The following is a 16,027-nucleotide window of genomic DNA, read 5'->3' as shown; positions in this document are numbered from 1 at the left end:
CTAGGTTCCACCTGTTGCTTGCAAGTGTTGGGTGAGAGGAGGGGGAGCAAGGGGTCCGCCTGGAGCGTCAGGGACAGGACTGGCTGTTCCTGCTGAGACTCTGACGGGGAGGGGTGCTGTGGCCACAGTGCCCTGGGGTGACCTCCTGAGGAGTCTGGGAAGGAGAGCCAAAGGTTCCACCATCCTGGCTACCTCCCGGACACCAGAATCAGGGGGCCCCACCCTCAACATACACATCCTCCCTGTGTTGAACTCAAGGCCTCCCTTCCTGGACCACTCACTCCCATCACTCACCAGCCACCTCCACAATGTCCCCGGGGACAATATCCCGAGCCTTGATCCTCTGTACTGTCTTGCGGTCAGCCCGGTAGACTTTCCCCATCTCGGGTTCATATTCCTTCAGAGCCTCAATGGCATTCTCTGCATTACGCTCCTGGAGGGACAGGGTGGAGGAGAGGAGGGTCATCAGAGGGAGGAAGGCTGTAGAAGGGGAGGGGACTGGCCGGGGAGGATTAGGGGCAGGGGCCAGAGTCCTCGGAGAAACAGGGACAGGACAGAGGAAGAGCAGGTTATGCAGCCCTGACTTCTGGCATAGGGGAGTGAGACACACCTACCACGTGAAGGTAGGTGTGTGTGTCGAGGAAACTGTCACTTATGGCTGAAAACAGGTAAGGATGTTCAGAGGAGAGAAGAAAAGAGAATCAAAGAAAATCTGAAAGCAAGGGGCAGGAAAAGTAGAGGGTGGTAAGGTAAGAAGGAAAATCAAACTACATTTATTGAGCTGCTACTATATGCCAGGCACGGGGCTGGCTACTTCACACTCATCCTGGTACATTTCACCACAACTCTGAGGGACAGGATTGTTAACCCCCACTTTATGGATGAGGAAACTGAGGCTGAGAGAGGTGAAGGAACTTGCCTGGGTTATCCAGCTAGCAAGTGACAGTGGGAACACCAGTCTCCCCACCACCCCCCCCCCCCTCTTTCCCACACTCCATCCCCTTTCCAAACCTGGCATTAGGAACAGAGAACAAGGCAAGCCCAGAGGAAGTGACGGAGGAGGAGGAGACTGGGAGGGAGGATGGCTTCATGTTTAGTGTCAGGATGTAAGGACTGAGGCGGGGTCACTGCTAACCTGCCAAACCCCCACGATGGCATTGGCAATGAGGATCAAGAGGATGACAAAGGGTTCAACAAAGGCAGTGATGGTTTCTTCACCTTCCTCGAACCAGGCCAGCACCTGGAAGCAGGGGAAGGGAGAATAACAGGTGATATAGCCCCCTGAACACATAAAGAAAGGCAGTGAGGCTGCGAAAGTGTGCAGGAGGCAACAGGGCTGGGCATCACGCGGGTACCGCAGCCCCGCATGTCTGAGGTCCTACGCGCTCCAAAGTGCAGACTCACAGGGGCACAGCCACTGCTGTTATGCAGCGGGAATGTGCAGGTGTAGACGTGTACAGCTCGGGGTTTAACTGGGAATGCTTTCGGATTTCCCTGGCCGAGCTGTTGGCCTGGAAACAAAGCTCGCAGGACACCCAGGCCAGCGACACCCCCCCCCCCCCCACCACCACATCCATCCCATGGGAGACAAAACTCCACAGGGAAAACCCTGTGGTCCTCGCGGACGCTGCCCCCCCCGCCCCCCCCTCCCGCCAGCCCTCCCCAACAGCCCAAGGCAGGGAAGCTCCAATTTCATGAGGGAGCAGGAGGGGGGATAGTGTTACGGGGCCTCCTGTACACACCCCACCCCAGCTGTTGCCACTGCCGGGCAACAGCTACAGGCAAATGTCAAGGAGCAAATCTGAGAAGGGAGAAGGGAGGCCCTGCCAGCTAGTACTCAGGGGCCTCCAGGGCCTCCATGACGGAGAGCAGGGGACAGGGAGACATCTTGGCCCCCAGTCTTGTCTTCCAGCAGGACTAAGATGTTAAGGAAGAAACTCTAAAAGATAGGCTGCTGGAGTGCTCGGTGTCGAGGGGGGCTCCTGGGCCAGACAGGTATTGATCCTGCCGCTAGGAGGGGCCCGGCGAGGGCGAGTAAGGTCAGGCCAGCGGGGTGAAGAGGGGAGGGGGGGCCCCAGGAGTCCCAGTCTGGACAGCGGCCGGCAGCGAAGCCCGGAGACAGGTAAGGGGTCCGGCTGGGCCTTCTGGCACATCTGGGGGCACCCTCACACCAGCAGCTCTTTCCCGCCTCTGGGAGGGAGTCTTTGCCCTGACCAATCGGCGCCGAGAGGGCGGGGCAGGGGGGCCAGGAGGCTCGGGGATTGGTGGAGCGGCTGTGCGCCCCGGGGCATGCCGGGAGCGGCGGTGGCCTGAGCGCAGCCGTGTCTGAGCCTTGAGCCGGGGAGCCCAGCGTTTGGGGGGGGGTAACCCGAGCCCTCGAAGCCCTTGAAGCTGCGGGGGTGGCTTAGCTTCAGTGTTTTGGCCGAGAACACCCTTAAAGCTTAAAATAAAACCTGCCTGTGGGGTGTGGGGAGGACCGAGGCGTATGCGCATCAGCACGCCCCCCCCCCCATACCCTCCTCGGCTCTGGTTTGGGGAGCAGGATGCCGAGGGCTTGGACCAGAGGGGCCGGAGCCCCCCCCCCTCCGCCCCCCGCCCCCCGCAGCCCCGTGGATGCTCCAGATCCCCGACCCACACCCCGGCCGGCCCCAGATGCCCTCCCACACTTACGAAGGAAATGCAGGCGGCCAGGAGAAGGATCCGCACCAGGAGGTCTTCAAACTGCTCTATCACCAACTCCCACAGGGACTTCCCTGGGAGAAGAGGCAGGGGAGGGGGCCCCCACGGTTAAGGTCTGGTGGATGAATGGCTGGGACTCCAGGTGCAGGCTGGGATCCAGGGGCTGAGAGTGGCCTGATTTCCACAGCCTAAGCAGGAAGGTTCTGGGGGTGATGGGCAAGCCGCTTGGTACTGAGAGAAGGACTGAGGGAGCTCGCCAGGAGTCCAGAAACAGGCTCCCCAAAGTTGTGGTTAGTTGTTCAAGGGCTGGAGGCCTCACAGAGAAAGTACCTGGAAACTCCTGTCCCCAGCCAGCCTTTATTTAACCTTTGGGGAGGGTATTTGCCCCAGGAGTCAGTCGGGAGAAGGTGGGGAGAAGGGAGTGGGGGGTGTGGGGAGGAGTGTCATTAAGAGAGTCCAGAGGTTCCAGTAACTTACCTTCCTCAGCAGGGAGCTCTACCCAGGGAAAAAGAAGAAAAAGGCACATTCATTTGGGGCTCAGTCTAATGCCCCCCCGCCCCAGGATTCTGTGGCTAAGGTAAGAGAATCAGGTCACCAAAAGGGCATCTGAGGTTCACCAAGGTCATCCCAGAAAACCTCCCAAAACTCTGAGCCTCAGGGACCCTGTTTTGTCAGTATCCTCTTAACCCCTGCAGTCACCGGACTGTGGCCAACCTCTTCCCTGAGGTACTCGGGAGGGAGAGACTCCAGTGTGTCTAAGTGTGTGAGTGTGTGTCTATGTCTGTGTGGTGGGGGAGCAAGAGGGCGTTACCAGCCTTTCATCTAAGAGACACTTACCATTGGGGCCGTATTTCTCTAGGTGCCGCTTCACTTGGTCCGGCGTCAGGCCTGTAGTCTCGCTCACCCCAAAATAGGCCAGACATTCTTCTGTGGTCTTGGAGTGTGCAGCCTCCATTGTGCTCCCTTCCTGGGGGCCAGGGGGCGGTGTGCTCCTTCTGGGGAGTTCTCACGCGTTGGGGGGTCTTCCTCAGTGCGCCCAACTGCCTGTTTGTCTGGGTTTCTTGTTTTTTCTCTCCTGCCCCCCCCCAGGATTTTCTTCCCTCCACGAAGCTCTGACCCCCGTCCCACTTGCAGCAGCCGGCCACCCCCCCAGCCCCCAGCTGGTCCTTATGAGGGAGTAGGGGGGGCCAGGCTCCCCCCGCCCAGATCAGGGATTGGCTGGCTAAGACTCTGGCAGGAGGGGTCAGAAGAGAGATATTTCTGCTGACAGAGGGGGAACAGTGGGGCTGCAGCCTGAGATGTCACTCATGAGGGAAGCTAAGGTGGCCCCAGCCCCAGGGAAGGGGGGGGGGGCAGGGAAAGACTTCACTTTCTGTCTTCTGCTGACCCCTCCCCCAATTGCCTGGACTTCCTTGGTTGTCCCGAACTTCCTGTTCCAAACTCATGCCCCCAGTTCTTCTCCACTTCTACCCTCAGGCCTCCACCCTTCTCTTTCCCCGACCCCCATCCCATTCCACCCACTCTCAACCTGTTTCTACTGTGACAGTCTCCTTCTTCCTCACCCAGTCTGCAGATACTCCAACCTTCAGGGGACTGGAGAGGGGGACAACATCCTTTTGGGGGCCAGAGGAAATGGTTCTAGAGGGACAAGGGGAAGTAGGGAGGGGAGAGGGTCAAGGGGACAGGGCAGAAGATGGTAACCCTACCCTCGGGAGGGGTTGCTGCAGCCATCAACAAGGGATTTAGTGTCCAAGCCCTGGTGAGCAAAGCCAGGACTGCCTGTCTCTCCCCCAAACTACCCCCCCTCCCCATTGCTCTAACTCAGCCTCTGGGAATGTAGCCTTCGGGGGCCCCCCCATCCCTGATAGGGAATCCCCCCCCCCCAAGAAAATGGGATACCCAGACAGCCAGGTAATCCAAGAGGCTACAGAATGTGCTGATGGCAGAGGGAGAGGGATAAATGTCTCAGGTTGGGGGCGGGAGTCACCCCCAGTCATGGAATGAGGGTCACCTCATCCCCCACTGTATTCTTTAATTCAAGGGGCTCACATGGCAGACCCCAGATGATGTGTGGTCTGCACTCCCCCCGACCCTGAAGTATCTCCTCCAGGGGAGAGAGGATCAGAGCTGCTCAGGTGCCGGGCACATCCCACAGGAAGAGGCATGAGGGAGGAAGGGGTGTCAAGGGAAGGGGGCTGGGAAGCTGGATAGGGTAGAGGTCCCAGACGGAAGGAATGGGGAGGGGGTAGCTCGATGGGGACAGGTCTAGGGGAAATAAGGACAGAACAGAGCTGGGGAAACAGAGACAGGGCTGCCCGGGTCAGAGGGAAGTCTGAGGAGCAATGGGGAAAAGGGACAGCAGGGAGCTGGCATGCGGCAGCCAGGTGGGTGGGGGCCCAGGGCTGGGTGCAAAGCCACAAGTTGTTGCTGAGCGGCTGGCCTTGGTGTCAGCTTCCTCGTAGAAGCAGCTGCTCTGAGCCCCCCACCCCCACCCCTGCTCCGGGATGGGGGCGTCTTTTGGTTGCTACCAGGGCAGCTGCTGGAGGAGCAGAGGGTAGCCTGGGCTGTGGGCAGGGGAGGAAAGGAGGGCGGAGAGAGGAGAGAGGTTCAGTGAGAGTAGCAGTGGAAGGTCAGGGAAGGGAAGAAGGAGCCTCAAGTCCTTCCTGCGTCTAGGCCTCCGGCTTCCTAAGATGGACAGTCAGCAGTCCAGGCCACTGAAAGGGTTCTCCAGGCTGCTTCCCTCCCTGGCACTCAAGTTCCTAAGCAATGACAGAGGAGACGGCGAGCAAAGGAAAGGGAAGCCTCACTTTGGGGGAGCGGGCTGGCCAGCAGGGGTGGGTGGCACTTAAGGATTTAGCCCCCCATACTTATCCTTCTCTCTGCCTGGACTTGGGGGGGGAGGGGAGCCTTCTGGGTGAGTTGAGGACACGGTGCTCCTTCTGTCCCCCTTTTCATGGTTCTAACAAACCCCTCCCTTAAGCTGTGACCTGGGGATGGGGGCTCAGACAGTGGGGTCACATCCACAGGCACCTCCATCTGGCCCAGCACCCACCTTCTCAGGCCAGAATCAGGCTCAGCATCTGCCAAGCCTTTTGGTGCTCTCTGGCTTCTCCCCGCCACCACCTGGAGAAGTGACAGGGGCACAGTCTTAAAGGGGCAGGAATGCCCAAACATGGAGATGGGGGGGGGGGGGAAGACTGGAGGGATCGCAGCTTCGAGGGAGTTGAGAGCAGGAGGCCGAAGGGAGGAAGGCTTTACAGGACACTGCTGCCAGCCGGGCCCTTTAAGGTGACTCCTACCTCCCCCAACTTCCCAGAGGGAAAGCTGAAGCCAGAGAGGAAGAGCCACACAAGAGCTGCAAAAGGCTGGCCGTCAGGGAGCCTGGGGGTGCGGACCGGGAAGGCACTGGTTCTCTTGGATCCCTCCCGCTGGGGTCTCCAAGCCCACGGTTGTGGGTGTGCCTCCCCTCCTATGAGGGCTGAAGCTAATGGGAGAGGCCTGGTTCTGAAGGACAGGGACACAGAGCCTGGCCACTCCCTGACCGGTCCCAAACTTCAGCTCAACCATCCTTATAGCAAGGCTAGAGGGAAACAGTCTCTGAGGCTCTTCCAGCCAAGACATGCAGGTCCTGGAGTGCGGGGTGCTCCTTGTCCCCCTCCCCCACCCACTTCAGAAGGCAGGTTCCTGACGCTGGCGGGGTTTAGGGGGAGGGGGAGCCTCATAGCACCAGTTGCTGCTAGATTAGGAGGGGATCATGTCCTGCTTACCCTGGGGCGCCACAGCCTTCACTCACCACCTCACTTTCCAGAATACAGCACCCAGATGTCCATACCATCCCCTCCTTTGCAAGGTCAAGTCTATCCCCAGTCTCCTGAGGCCAAGGTTTGGGGGAGCCCCAGGGCTTAGACAAAACTGGGAGAGCCAGCAGGCTTCCCCCAGCTAGCCCCCAGCCTGGGTGGCCTGTGAGCCCAGCTGTCTCCTGTCCATCTCCCAACAGGACGCAAGGCCCAGAATAGCAAGGTCATAAGCATGGGTAGGGCCTCCTGGAGGTGGGGGAACGGTGGCTGAGGGGCGTGAGAACGTAGGCTCCCTGCTTCCCCGGGGAAGGAAGGTGAGAGGCAGCGCTGGGTGGAGGTGAGGAGGGGAGAGGGCGAAGCACGACAGGCGGGATTCTTCGGAACCCGGCCCCTCCTTGTGGACACCCACCACCCACAGGGCTGGGAAACCCATGGCTGCAATTCAGCTCAGAGAGCAGAGCCTGGGTTTAATGGGGGCGCTGCGAGGAGTGAAAGGGGTTGCAAACTCCTGCCCACGGGGCTGGGAAGGCCACGTGAGTGAAGTGGGCCAGTAGGGATGGAGCAGATGTGGAAAGAGAGCGGAGGAGCACGTGAGGGTGGATCTTCTGATTTTCTGGAGAAGCCAGTCATCTGAACTTGTAGGTGAAATCCCAATGGAAACACTATCCAGGCCAAGCAAATCGTATCAGCAGCTCCAACCCAAACGAAACTTCCCATTTTACAGGTGAGGATACTGAGGCCTGGAGAGGCTAACACCGGGCCTAGGCCAAACAGCAAAGGAGAGGAAAAGCTAGGAGTGAAAGCCAGTGCTCTCTGTCATCTACCCCCCGGCTTCCCAGCCTGGCCCCGAGAAGGGGAGCAGCCAGCCTGCCCTGGGCCCCTCTGCAGCCAGACTCTGTGGCTGCCACATTCAACCTCTCCCAACACGGCCACTGGGCCCCAGCCCCGCCCCCACGATCGCCCTCTGCCTGCTTTCTCCCTAGGGTGGGAAGCCTTAACTGAAGAACTTAGAGCAAGAAGGGTCCTTGGAGGACCTTGGAGGTTGCCGATCCTGCTGTTCACTGTCCGGTCCCGTTAAGAGAACTTGGCCGCAAACCCCGAGAAGCACTACTGGGCTCTGCACTTACCGCTCAACAAACAGGACCGCCCACGGGGGAGCAATGGGCCGAAAGCACAGGGCTGGAGGGCAACCGGGACTTGACCTGACGCAGCCTTCTGGCCTCTCAGCTCTGGAGCGGGCAACGCCGAGTGGGCTGCTTTCCTGCCCCACCTGCCCCAGCCCCCGCTGCAAACAGTGGCCACAGCCATCACGACGGAACTGAGATAAACCCTTTTATTTATTTATGCTTCTCCATTTTGTTTAAAACAACAACAACAACCACCTCAATATAACGGACAGCCCTTCCCCCTCACCCTTCCTCGGGCTGGGGGGGTGGTTAATGGGGAAAAGGCCCCCAGGGGTGGGGCTGACCATAAGAGCCCCTCAGGGAGGTAATGGAGCCCAAATCCCCTGCCCAGGGGATGGGGCACCTGTAGTGTACGAACCGGGGAGTTAACAGGGCTCTTGAACCTCTTCTTGTACCGACGTATATGCCCTTGGCCGTCAAGGGTCAGGAAGCACGTGGGGAGGGGATTCCTACCGCTCCTCTACATCCCTGCCCAGCCCCAATCTCATGAACTAAGGGCTGGGGAGCAAGAAGAGTGGAGAAAGAGCGGGGTAGGGTGTCTCACACGAAGGAGTACTGGTTATTAATGGCTCTGGGATGGCCCCCTTCTTCTCCATCGCCCCCTAGTGGTAACTGCTGCAGCTGCACCATCGGGGTGGCCCCGGGGTCCCCACCAGATCCAGCGCCTCCCGGGGCCTCCGTGCCTGGCGCTACGGCCTCTTCCAATTCAACCACGGGGACCAGCTCAACCACGGGGACCAGCTCTTCCTGGACCCCTCCACTGCCCGCTTTCTCTTTCTCTTGCCTCTCTTTGGCTGCTGCGGCTGCTGCTGCCGCCACTTCTGGCGCCCCCGACGCCTCTTCTGCCCCAGGATGTGGGGGATCTGTCCATGAAGGGGGTTCAGGGGGCTGGGGTGGGTCATGGGAGGTGTTCGGTTCTGGATAGGAATGGTAAGAAGACAGACTGTGGAGGGGAGGCCAGCTCTTGCGGCGGCCTCCCCTGCACTCATCCCCCCAGAAGCCACGTGCTATCTCCCCCACATCCCGTCTCCTGAGCAACCCCCCCGTCCATGGAAGATGGATCATGGGCGGCGGTGAGAGGAGGACCACACTTACACACAGTCACTCGCTCCGAAGGGCATGAGGGTGGAGGAGGCATCGGGGTAGCATCGATCTCCCTCGCACACCCCTGCATGGCTCCCGGCCTGCTCCCGGCCTGGGGGAGGGGGAGGGGCAACGTGGGGACAGATGGGACGTTGGGGTGGGGAAAAGGAGAGATCAGACAGGGACGTCAGACATCGAGGGAGGAGGGGGGGGGGATCAGACTGAGCATCCCCCAGGAGGGCAGGCCCAAGGTGAGATTGTGACAAAGGGCAAAGACAAGGCTGGAGAGGACCGATCCAAGAGACACACAGATGATGGAACAGAGGGGTCTGATGGAATGGGGATGCACCGGCCCAGCTTCTGCTTCCTCCCGGCTCCAGTGAGGAACCTCTGCCTCCCTACGTCCTCAGTGTCCTGCTTCCCCTCCGAAAGCCCAACACCCCGGAGCCTGCTCTGCCCTACTCTCCCTAACGAAGCCTCTCCTCCTCACAGCCCCCCGCCCCGTCTTGCTGGCACACACACCTCCTCGCTTCTTGGGTGCACGGGCACCTCCTCCCCTGCAGACCTGCTCTGCTCACCCTGCTGTCGCTGGGAGGACACGACATAGCTGACAAGAACAACGTCACTGGAGCCTCCAGACTCCAGAGGGATGGGGTGCACTCGGAAATGCTCGAGCATATCGAAAATGGACTGGAACCACAAGTGCTGGACCCGGCACTGACCCTCCTCGTTCAGCGACAGGCGCAGGTGCTGAGGGCAGGATGAGCAGAGTGAAGCGGGAGCCCCTCTCCCCTGCACGGCCACGTTCCCCCGCTCCACCCGCGGGCTCACTGCGTGCCGCACGGCCCCTTCCTCACTCACCTTGGCCTTGCCCTGGAAGTTGAAAGTGAGGACGTATTCACCCCGTCTCGTCTCACTCTGACGTACCAGGAAGACGCCATGGGAGCCGGTGCCTCCGGCCAGCACTAGCTGGGCGGCCTTGAGTCGAGAGAGCATCCCGTGGAACCAAGGATACCCTGAGAGGGGCTGGTCCCCTTCACCTCCCTCTGACTCCCCCTGGAACAGGAATGATCCTTCAGGAAGGAGAGAGGGAGGGAAACCGGGGTGTCAGGGAAGCCTCCCCCATCCTGGGAGAAGAAAAGCCTTGCTTTCCCCTCACACGTCACCTCCCTCCCCCGGGTCAGATCCTTCAGGATCCCGAGAGGAGAGTCTCCCGAGGGCGGGCAACCGGGCCTGGACGCAGACACACACTCTCACCTCTGGTACCTGTGGCCGTCTCCGGAGTGTCCAGGGGTGGGTAGGGAGCTGAGAGGGGATGGGCTGTGCCTGCCGGGGGTCCCTCTTCGATGGGGATACGGGGGGGCAACTCTGGGGGAAGCAGTTCCATGGAGTCAAAATGGGAGGCGGCGATGGAGGCGGAGCTGGGGGAGATGGACGCCGAGGGGCGGTCTGAGAGGCCCCCGTAAGCCCCTGGAAAACAAGGGAGGAGGGCCAGGTTGAGAAGCCGAGAAACTACTCTTTGCCAGGACTGGTCGGCCACCAGCCAGTCTGTCCTGCGCGCACCGGCACGGTCGGCCGGCCGGAATGCCGGGTCCTTCTGTCGGCGGCGGCCGCTGCTGTTCTCCCCCTCCGGCTCCCGACTTCTGCCTCAGGCCCTGCTGAGGGACCACAGACGGGCCGTCCGGAGGGCCTGGAGTCCAACGCACCTCTAGTTTCTCTGAATCGACAGCTGAAATGACAGCGACTGTCGCGGAGGTGGGCGTCGCGAAGAATCCCTCGGATATTTTCGCATCACATAGGGTCCTTTTCCGGCCTTCAGGACCAACTCTCCAACCCTCAGAGACGTCAGAGATCCTCCTACCGATCTGCCCAACCTAGGCGACCTGACCTTCACGTTAACTCGTGGCCCTGTGCCCTCCATGCCAGCCTGAGCATCCTGTCCGATTTGCCCAGGGCTCCCGGGCTCCCCCGCCCCCATTGCAGGGCTGTGCTCTCGCCCTCTGCCTCCTCCTCCAAGCCCTGTTCTTTCCTCTCACCTCCTCTGTGTAGTATCCTGTCTATCCCACCTTCCCCGACTCTCCGCTTCCTCTGAGCTCCCGGGAAGCTCTCTGCCTGTGATGCTCAGAGAACACTAAGTACAGGCTCTCCGTGTTAGCGTCCTGCTTTCCAGAGGGAGCGAGAGCCCGTCAACTCAACTAGACCGGGAGCCCACGGAAGGCAAGCAGCTTGTCTCAGGCATCTCCGGGCTCCCCTATCCTGCCCCAGAGCCTCGCACAAGGTCAGGGAGGTAGCAGGGCATTGCTGAATGTCTGCTGGTGGCAGGCCTGAGCCTACGGCAATGGCGTACGTTGTCAGCGCTCAGAAGACAGGTGTCGTGGTGCAGGAAGCGGACCGGCGTGGCCCCCGTCTTTGTCAGGGACTCTCAGGTGACCTCAGAAAAGCCATTTCCCCTCCCTGGTCTTAGCTGCCTGAGGGGTCTGGAAACGAGGAGACTGGACCTAATGACTCGTAAGGTCCATCCTAGCTCCAACATTCTTTAATCCATTTGTTTCCTCAGTGATCACAGCCAGGCACCATGAACCCTAGACCCAGAACAGAGGAGCAGGAGAGAGAGTATAATGGAGTCTACAAAGGTGAACTGGGCCAGGCAGATGCACGTCTTTGGGCGTGCCTGTGTGTGGGTAGGGCCTGTGCATCTTTAGTCAGGCCAAGAAGTACAGAGTCGAGAGAAGATCTCGTGCCGTTGACACGTGTACAGAAATGCACGGTAAGAACAAAACGAAGATGTGTACAAAGCGTTCCGGGAGCTCGGAGAAGGGAACCACTATGTCCAGCCAGAGTGGACATCTGCACAAGGCTTACGGAAAAGGAGAAAAGGCCGGACACGGAAGGCTGGACGGGAGTTCGCCTGGGGTTCGTGCGAGGCGGCGATGGCGACGGTTCTAAGTGGCAAACTGCGGTGTGGCACGTACGGGGACAAGGGACGGGCAGTCGGTGGGTGACAACAGGCAGCCGAGGGTTGGGACTGGGGTGCGTGGTAGAGTCGGGAGGGAGGGCCTGGGCCTGGCACGGCGGGGTTCTGAAGTTCACAGCGCTCTAAGGCTCCGCCCTTACCCTGCGACAGGCGGTCATTGCTCTCGCTGGGTCCCAGCAGCAGATCCTGGCTGGGCAGGCTCTCTGAATGATTGAGGCAGGGCAGCTCCAGGCTGTCTGTGTTCTCCCTCGTAAGGAATGAGGTCCCAGGGGCCAGGGGGAGGGTCATGGGGCGGGGACTGGTAGCGGGGCAGGGTCTGCAGAGACAGGGAAAATGGTGTTGTGAGGCAACTCACCAGTGACAGCCCGAAGGCTGCTCCCCACCCCCACCGGGTCCCCTCAGTGACAGCAGTCAGGCTCCTCACTCACCCCGGGCTCAGGCATTCTTGGATGTCAGACACCCAGGCCTTCACATGTAGAGCATCAACTGTCTCCAGGATGTACTCGGAGGGGCCTTCCACCTATGGGGACAAGAGGAGGCCCACGGGCCACTTCCAGGTCCGGAGGCCCTTAGCCACCCCTGCTGACAACAAGAACACCCTCCCCGCCTTTCCTCCTCCCGGAGGGGCTACTGCCCCACAGACACACTCTCGAGGCCCTGGGCAACATACCGGCACCTCCTGTCACCAAGTTCCTTGTTTCAGTGTGCTGTCCCAGCTTTCTCCCCAGAACAAGCACTCCCCGAGGGGGCAGGAGCCCAGAGCCCCTACCTTAACCACAAACGTGTTCTCCCGGTCAGGCATCTCCAGGGCTGTGGTTGTCCGCACGTCCGTGATGGTAGAGCAGGGAATGCTGAGTCGAGGCCGAGACGCCTAAGTCGGGAAGGAAAGCAAGAGCCAAACTTTCGGTGTGCAGGGACCCCCTCTCCCTTCCCTCCAGAGACCCATCTTTCCTCCCAAGCCCTAAGGGAGTCAGACAAAGGACCACAGCACTACTTTTGCAGTCCTGCCCACAGCTGCTCCCCCAGAGTCAGGAGCTTTAGAAACCAAAGCGAGCAGGGCTACGCGTGTGGGCTGTCCCGCTCCGGTGGCTCGATCGCCCCGCTCCCGGTGGTTCCCCACCCTCCTCGGGGCCTCACCTTGGGCGGTACAAAGAACTCCAGACGGCTTCCTCCTCCTCCTTCTCCTTCACTTCGAAGCAGTAAGCGACACTTCTGCCACTGAGGCTGCCCTCCTCCCCCTGAGGTAGGCCCAGCTGCCCCTCCTCCCCGGCCCACTCCGGCTGGGTCCGGGGCTGCCTCTTCAGCCCCCATGAAACTCAGCAGCTCTTCCCTCTGCACCATCCCTGCTCCATCCTTCAAGGCCCCCCCGCCCCGACTGAGTCTCAGCCTCTCAAATCGGTGAGTCCATCTGTCCCCGGGGGATGTTCCATCACTAACCAGTCCCCTGCCAATGGTCCCAGCCCCGCCAGAGGAGTTGGAGTTGCTGTTTCCACCCAGGACTGGGGGGCCCGATGAGGTCTCGAGGGGCCCAGCTGGGGAGGGTGGGTCAACGGTCCCCCGCCACTGCAGGATGCCGCGGACTGAACCGCGGACCGAGCGACCCACGGAGCGGAGAGAGAAGCGTTTCTTTAGCTTCGGCTTCGAGGAGGTCGTAGAAGAGGAAGAGACTGAGGAAGGGAGGGGGCCGGCCAGGTCCTCAGATGATCGAGAAGGGCCCAGCACAGCCAGGGGCCCGCCCACCCTGCAGCTCTCAAGGGACAGGTCGTGTGGCGGGATCTCCACACCGGGACTCAGGGGAGCCAGGATGGGTGGTGAGAGGGAGCCGGAGGCCCGGGCCACCTCAGCTTCAAAATGCTGCAGGAAGAGCTCAGCAAAACGGCGGGAGAAGGCAGCCTCAGCCCCGGGCCCTGCATACTGGGGGTGGGAGGCCAGGTAGAGGCGAAATCGGCGGGCGAAATCCAGGGCGGCAGCCCGGGCGTGGGACTCACAGAACTCCCGCCAACTCGGGGGAGGGGGTGGTGGCAAAGGGGGAGGGGAGGGGGAGGCCCCGTCCTCCGGGGAAGGGGCACCATTCATGATGGTCCCCAGGAGGTGGAGAGGGGGAGCCTGTGGGGAGGGGCAGCAAAGAGGGAAGCGGCCAGAAGACACGGGGTGAGCGACAGCAGCTGCAGAAGGAAGAGAGGCACATACACCGAGTCACTGCTGAGGTGGGACTGGGGGCAGAGCCCCACCCCGAGCGGACTCCCCACTCTGGTCTGGACTCCTCGGAAAGCAGTGGGGAACACACCACACCGCCTCCCTTCCCTTTCCCAGAGCCTCACACCCCACACACCCCATTCAGCTGGCTCCCCGGGGGGGAGGGAGGTGCACCTGCCCCGCTGCCTTCCCAACCCACTCCCCCTGGTTCTGGTTCCAGGAGCGACACGCGGCCGCAAAGCACCTGCCTCTAAAAAGGAGTCTTTACCACTCACACCACCTCCCTTCTCCACAACAGGTCCTTCGAGGTTTATCACATGCTTCCCATGTGTTCTTACCTTTCCCTGCAACAGGCTTTAATAACCTTGATAATAGGTGAGGAAACCGAAGCTCAGAGAAGTCTCAGAACTCCAAGTCTACGGTTTTGCCCACTGCATAGTCCTCGTCCCCAGGGACTGGCTGGACCAGCCTGTCACAGCCCCTCCCTGCCCCAGCTCTCAGGGAGCTAGGTCTGCAGCGCTTAGAGACCCTGCCTCGCGCGTCCTGAGGTCCAGCTCTGGGGAGGGAGTCTGCTCAGTCAAGAGGCGGAATGGATGATGGACTGAAACCAGAACTGTCCTGAAAGCGGACCCCAGGGCCCAGCACCCCAGCACGGTGTGACAGAGGCTTGGAATGGCCACAGCCCAGTTCTTTGTGCCTTCAGCCTGGGGCCCAGAAGCAGCAGCACCAGGCAGCACCAGGCGGGGGAAGACTGTGGGTTGGGTCAGGGCAAGTCTTTCTTGGCCACAAAGTAAATAAAACATAACAGGGAGCTGGGGCCCTAGGGTTTCTCACTTCCTCTTCTTTCACTGGGGAGGGTGCCCTAAAGGCTGGTGAGCCTGGTGGTTAAGGCTGTGGGACGTGGAGTTGGACCTGGGATGAAATCCCAGCTCGGCCACCTATTAGCTGCGTGATCTTGAACAGATCCTATGTCCTCTCGGAACTGCGGGCGTGTATCTATAAAACAGAGCTCATGATCCCTAACTCCTAGACTCGCGGGGAGAATCAAACGGAACCTGTCAGGGCTTGGCAGAAAGCAAGCACACCATAAATGCCCGCCCCGTTATTACTATCTTTATGGGTTCCAATTTTTCCAAGAGAGAAATCAGAGAAAGGAAGAGGCTTCCCAAGCTCTTACAACTAGCAAGTGGCAGAGCTGGGCCTGGCATTTATAACCCATGGCTCTTTGTTAGTGTTCCTCCCCCATATTACGTTGGATGATGACTGGCACCAGGGCTGCGGGGAGGACAGCTCAGGAAAGTCTCCCCAAACCTCAGACTCCTGCTCAGACCCACAACCAGCGACCCGTCCCCTTCCTCCTTGGCCTAGATCCTACACATTCAGACGGCTCCAACCACAGGGACAATTCCAAACCAACGAGAAGCCAGGAGACGCAAGAGTCATGGAGCACAGGGGAACCGAGCCAAGAGGTGCAGACGCAGCAGGGAGAGCGATCTCCAGGCAGTGGCCACCTCGGCTCACACAGGCCCGCCCAACCCTCTGCACCACTGGCAGACCCGGCCCCCTTCAGGCCCGCTGACCCTGCGGCTCCTGAGCTGGTGACTCAGTTTCTCTTCTGCCAAGCAAGCCTCAGACACATTCTCCCGGTGCACCTGCCTCTGGGCTCAGTTCTGAAATTTCCCGAAGGGCGGGTGGTGGAGGGTGCAGGCTCCGCTCCCGGCTCGGACCCTCTGGGCCCGGTGGTCAATGCACTCCGACCCGACCCTACTCCCTGGACACCCTCGACCCGCCCATTCCCCGGGGCCGCAGCCGCCTCGGGACCAGCCCCGTCTGCTGCACTCTCCGGGGCCGAGCGCCCCTCCTGCCTCTGCCCCCACCCCCCACGCCCGCCCCCACCCAGGGCTCCTCTCAGGCGCCGGGGCCGGGTCGCGGCGAGGGAAGAGGTACTTGAAGAGGGGGGGTTCCGGTTCCGGTCCCACCTGCATCTCGGTCCCCGCGGTTAGCTCCGGCGGCGGCGGCAGCTCCCGCTCCCTGCCCCTCCCCCCGCACTCCGCGACTAGCTCTCAGGCCGCTTCTGCGCAGGCGCCGGGACCCCTTTTCCCGTCACCGAA

General features: G+C 60.8%; 2 protein-coding genes and 1 long non-coding RNA gene across 10 annotated transcripts in view; 1 reads left to right on the top strand and 2 right to left on the bottom strand.

The window, feature by feature from the left end:
- ATP2A1 (ATPase sarcoplasmic/endoplasmic reticulum Ca2+ transporting 1) overlaps positions 1-3,836 on the bottom strand; it is a 15,618-nt gene extending 11,782 nt beyond the window's left edge. Inside the window, exons 1-5 of one of the 2 annotated variants that reach the window (XM_045461800.1) lie at positions 3,517-3,836; positions 3,157-3,174; positions 2,671-2,753; positions 1,136-1,240; positions 295-433 (exon numbers count right to left, since the gene is read on the bottom strand). In XM_045461800.1, the coding sequence (XP_045317756.1) occupies positions 295-433; positions 1,136-1,240; positions 2,671-2,753; positions 3,157-3,174; positions 3,517-3,634 (463 nt within the window). In that variant the 5' untranslated portion in view covers positions 3,635-3,836. The remainder of the gene's footprint in view (positions 1-294; positions 434-1,135; positions 1,241-2,670; positions 2,754-3,156; positions 3,175-3,516) is intronic. The other variant, XM_045461801.1, reaches the window with a different exon arrangement.
- On the top strand, positions 3,164-7,818 carry LOC123589551. The gene is made up of 2 exons (XR_006708384.1): positions 3,164-3,256; positions 7,201-7,818. It is a non-coding gene; the product is annotated as an uncharacterized LOC123589551 (long non-coding RNA).
- On the bottom strand, positions 7,796-16,027 carry SH2B1 (SH2B adaptor protein 1). Of its 7 annotated transcripts, none has more exons than XM_045461807.1 (10): positions 15,896-16,027; positions 12,858-13,885; positions 12,490-12,591; positions 12,149-12,240; positions 11,861-12,036; positions 10,004-10,216; positions 9,608-9,819; positions 9,269-9,496; positions 8,759-8,858; positions 7,796-8,580 (listed from the first exon to the last, which is right to left on the bottom strand). In XM_045461807.1, coding segments are annotated over exons 2-10 (2,064 nt in total). In that variant the 5' UTR covers positions 13,797-13,885; positions 15,896-16,027; the 3' UTR covers positions 7,796-8,578. The 7 variants fall into 7 exon arrangements, with proteins under 7 accessions (XP_045317763.1, XP_045317764.1, XP_045317762.1 ...); XM_045461808.1 differs by having other exon boundaries at positions 9,325-9,496; XM_045461806.1 differs by lacking the exon at positions 8,759-8,858.

Source organism: Leopardus geoffroyi, chromosome E3, assembly GCF_018350155.1.
Source record: "Leopardus geoffroyi isolate Oge1 chromosome E3, O.geoffroyi_Oge1_pat1.0, whole genome shotgun sequence".
Classification (NCBI taxonomy): Eukaryota; Metazoa; Chordata; class Mammalia; order Carnivora; family Felidae; genus Leopardus; species Leopardus geoffroyi.
Note: the sequence above shows the minus strand (reverse complement) of the source record. Positions and strands in the feature narration are given on the sequence as shown.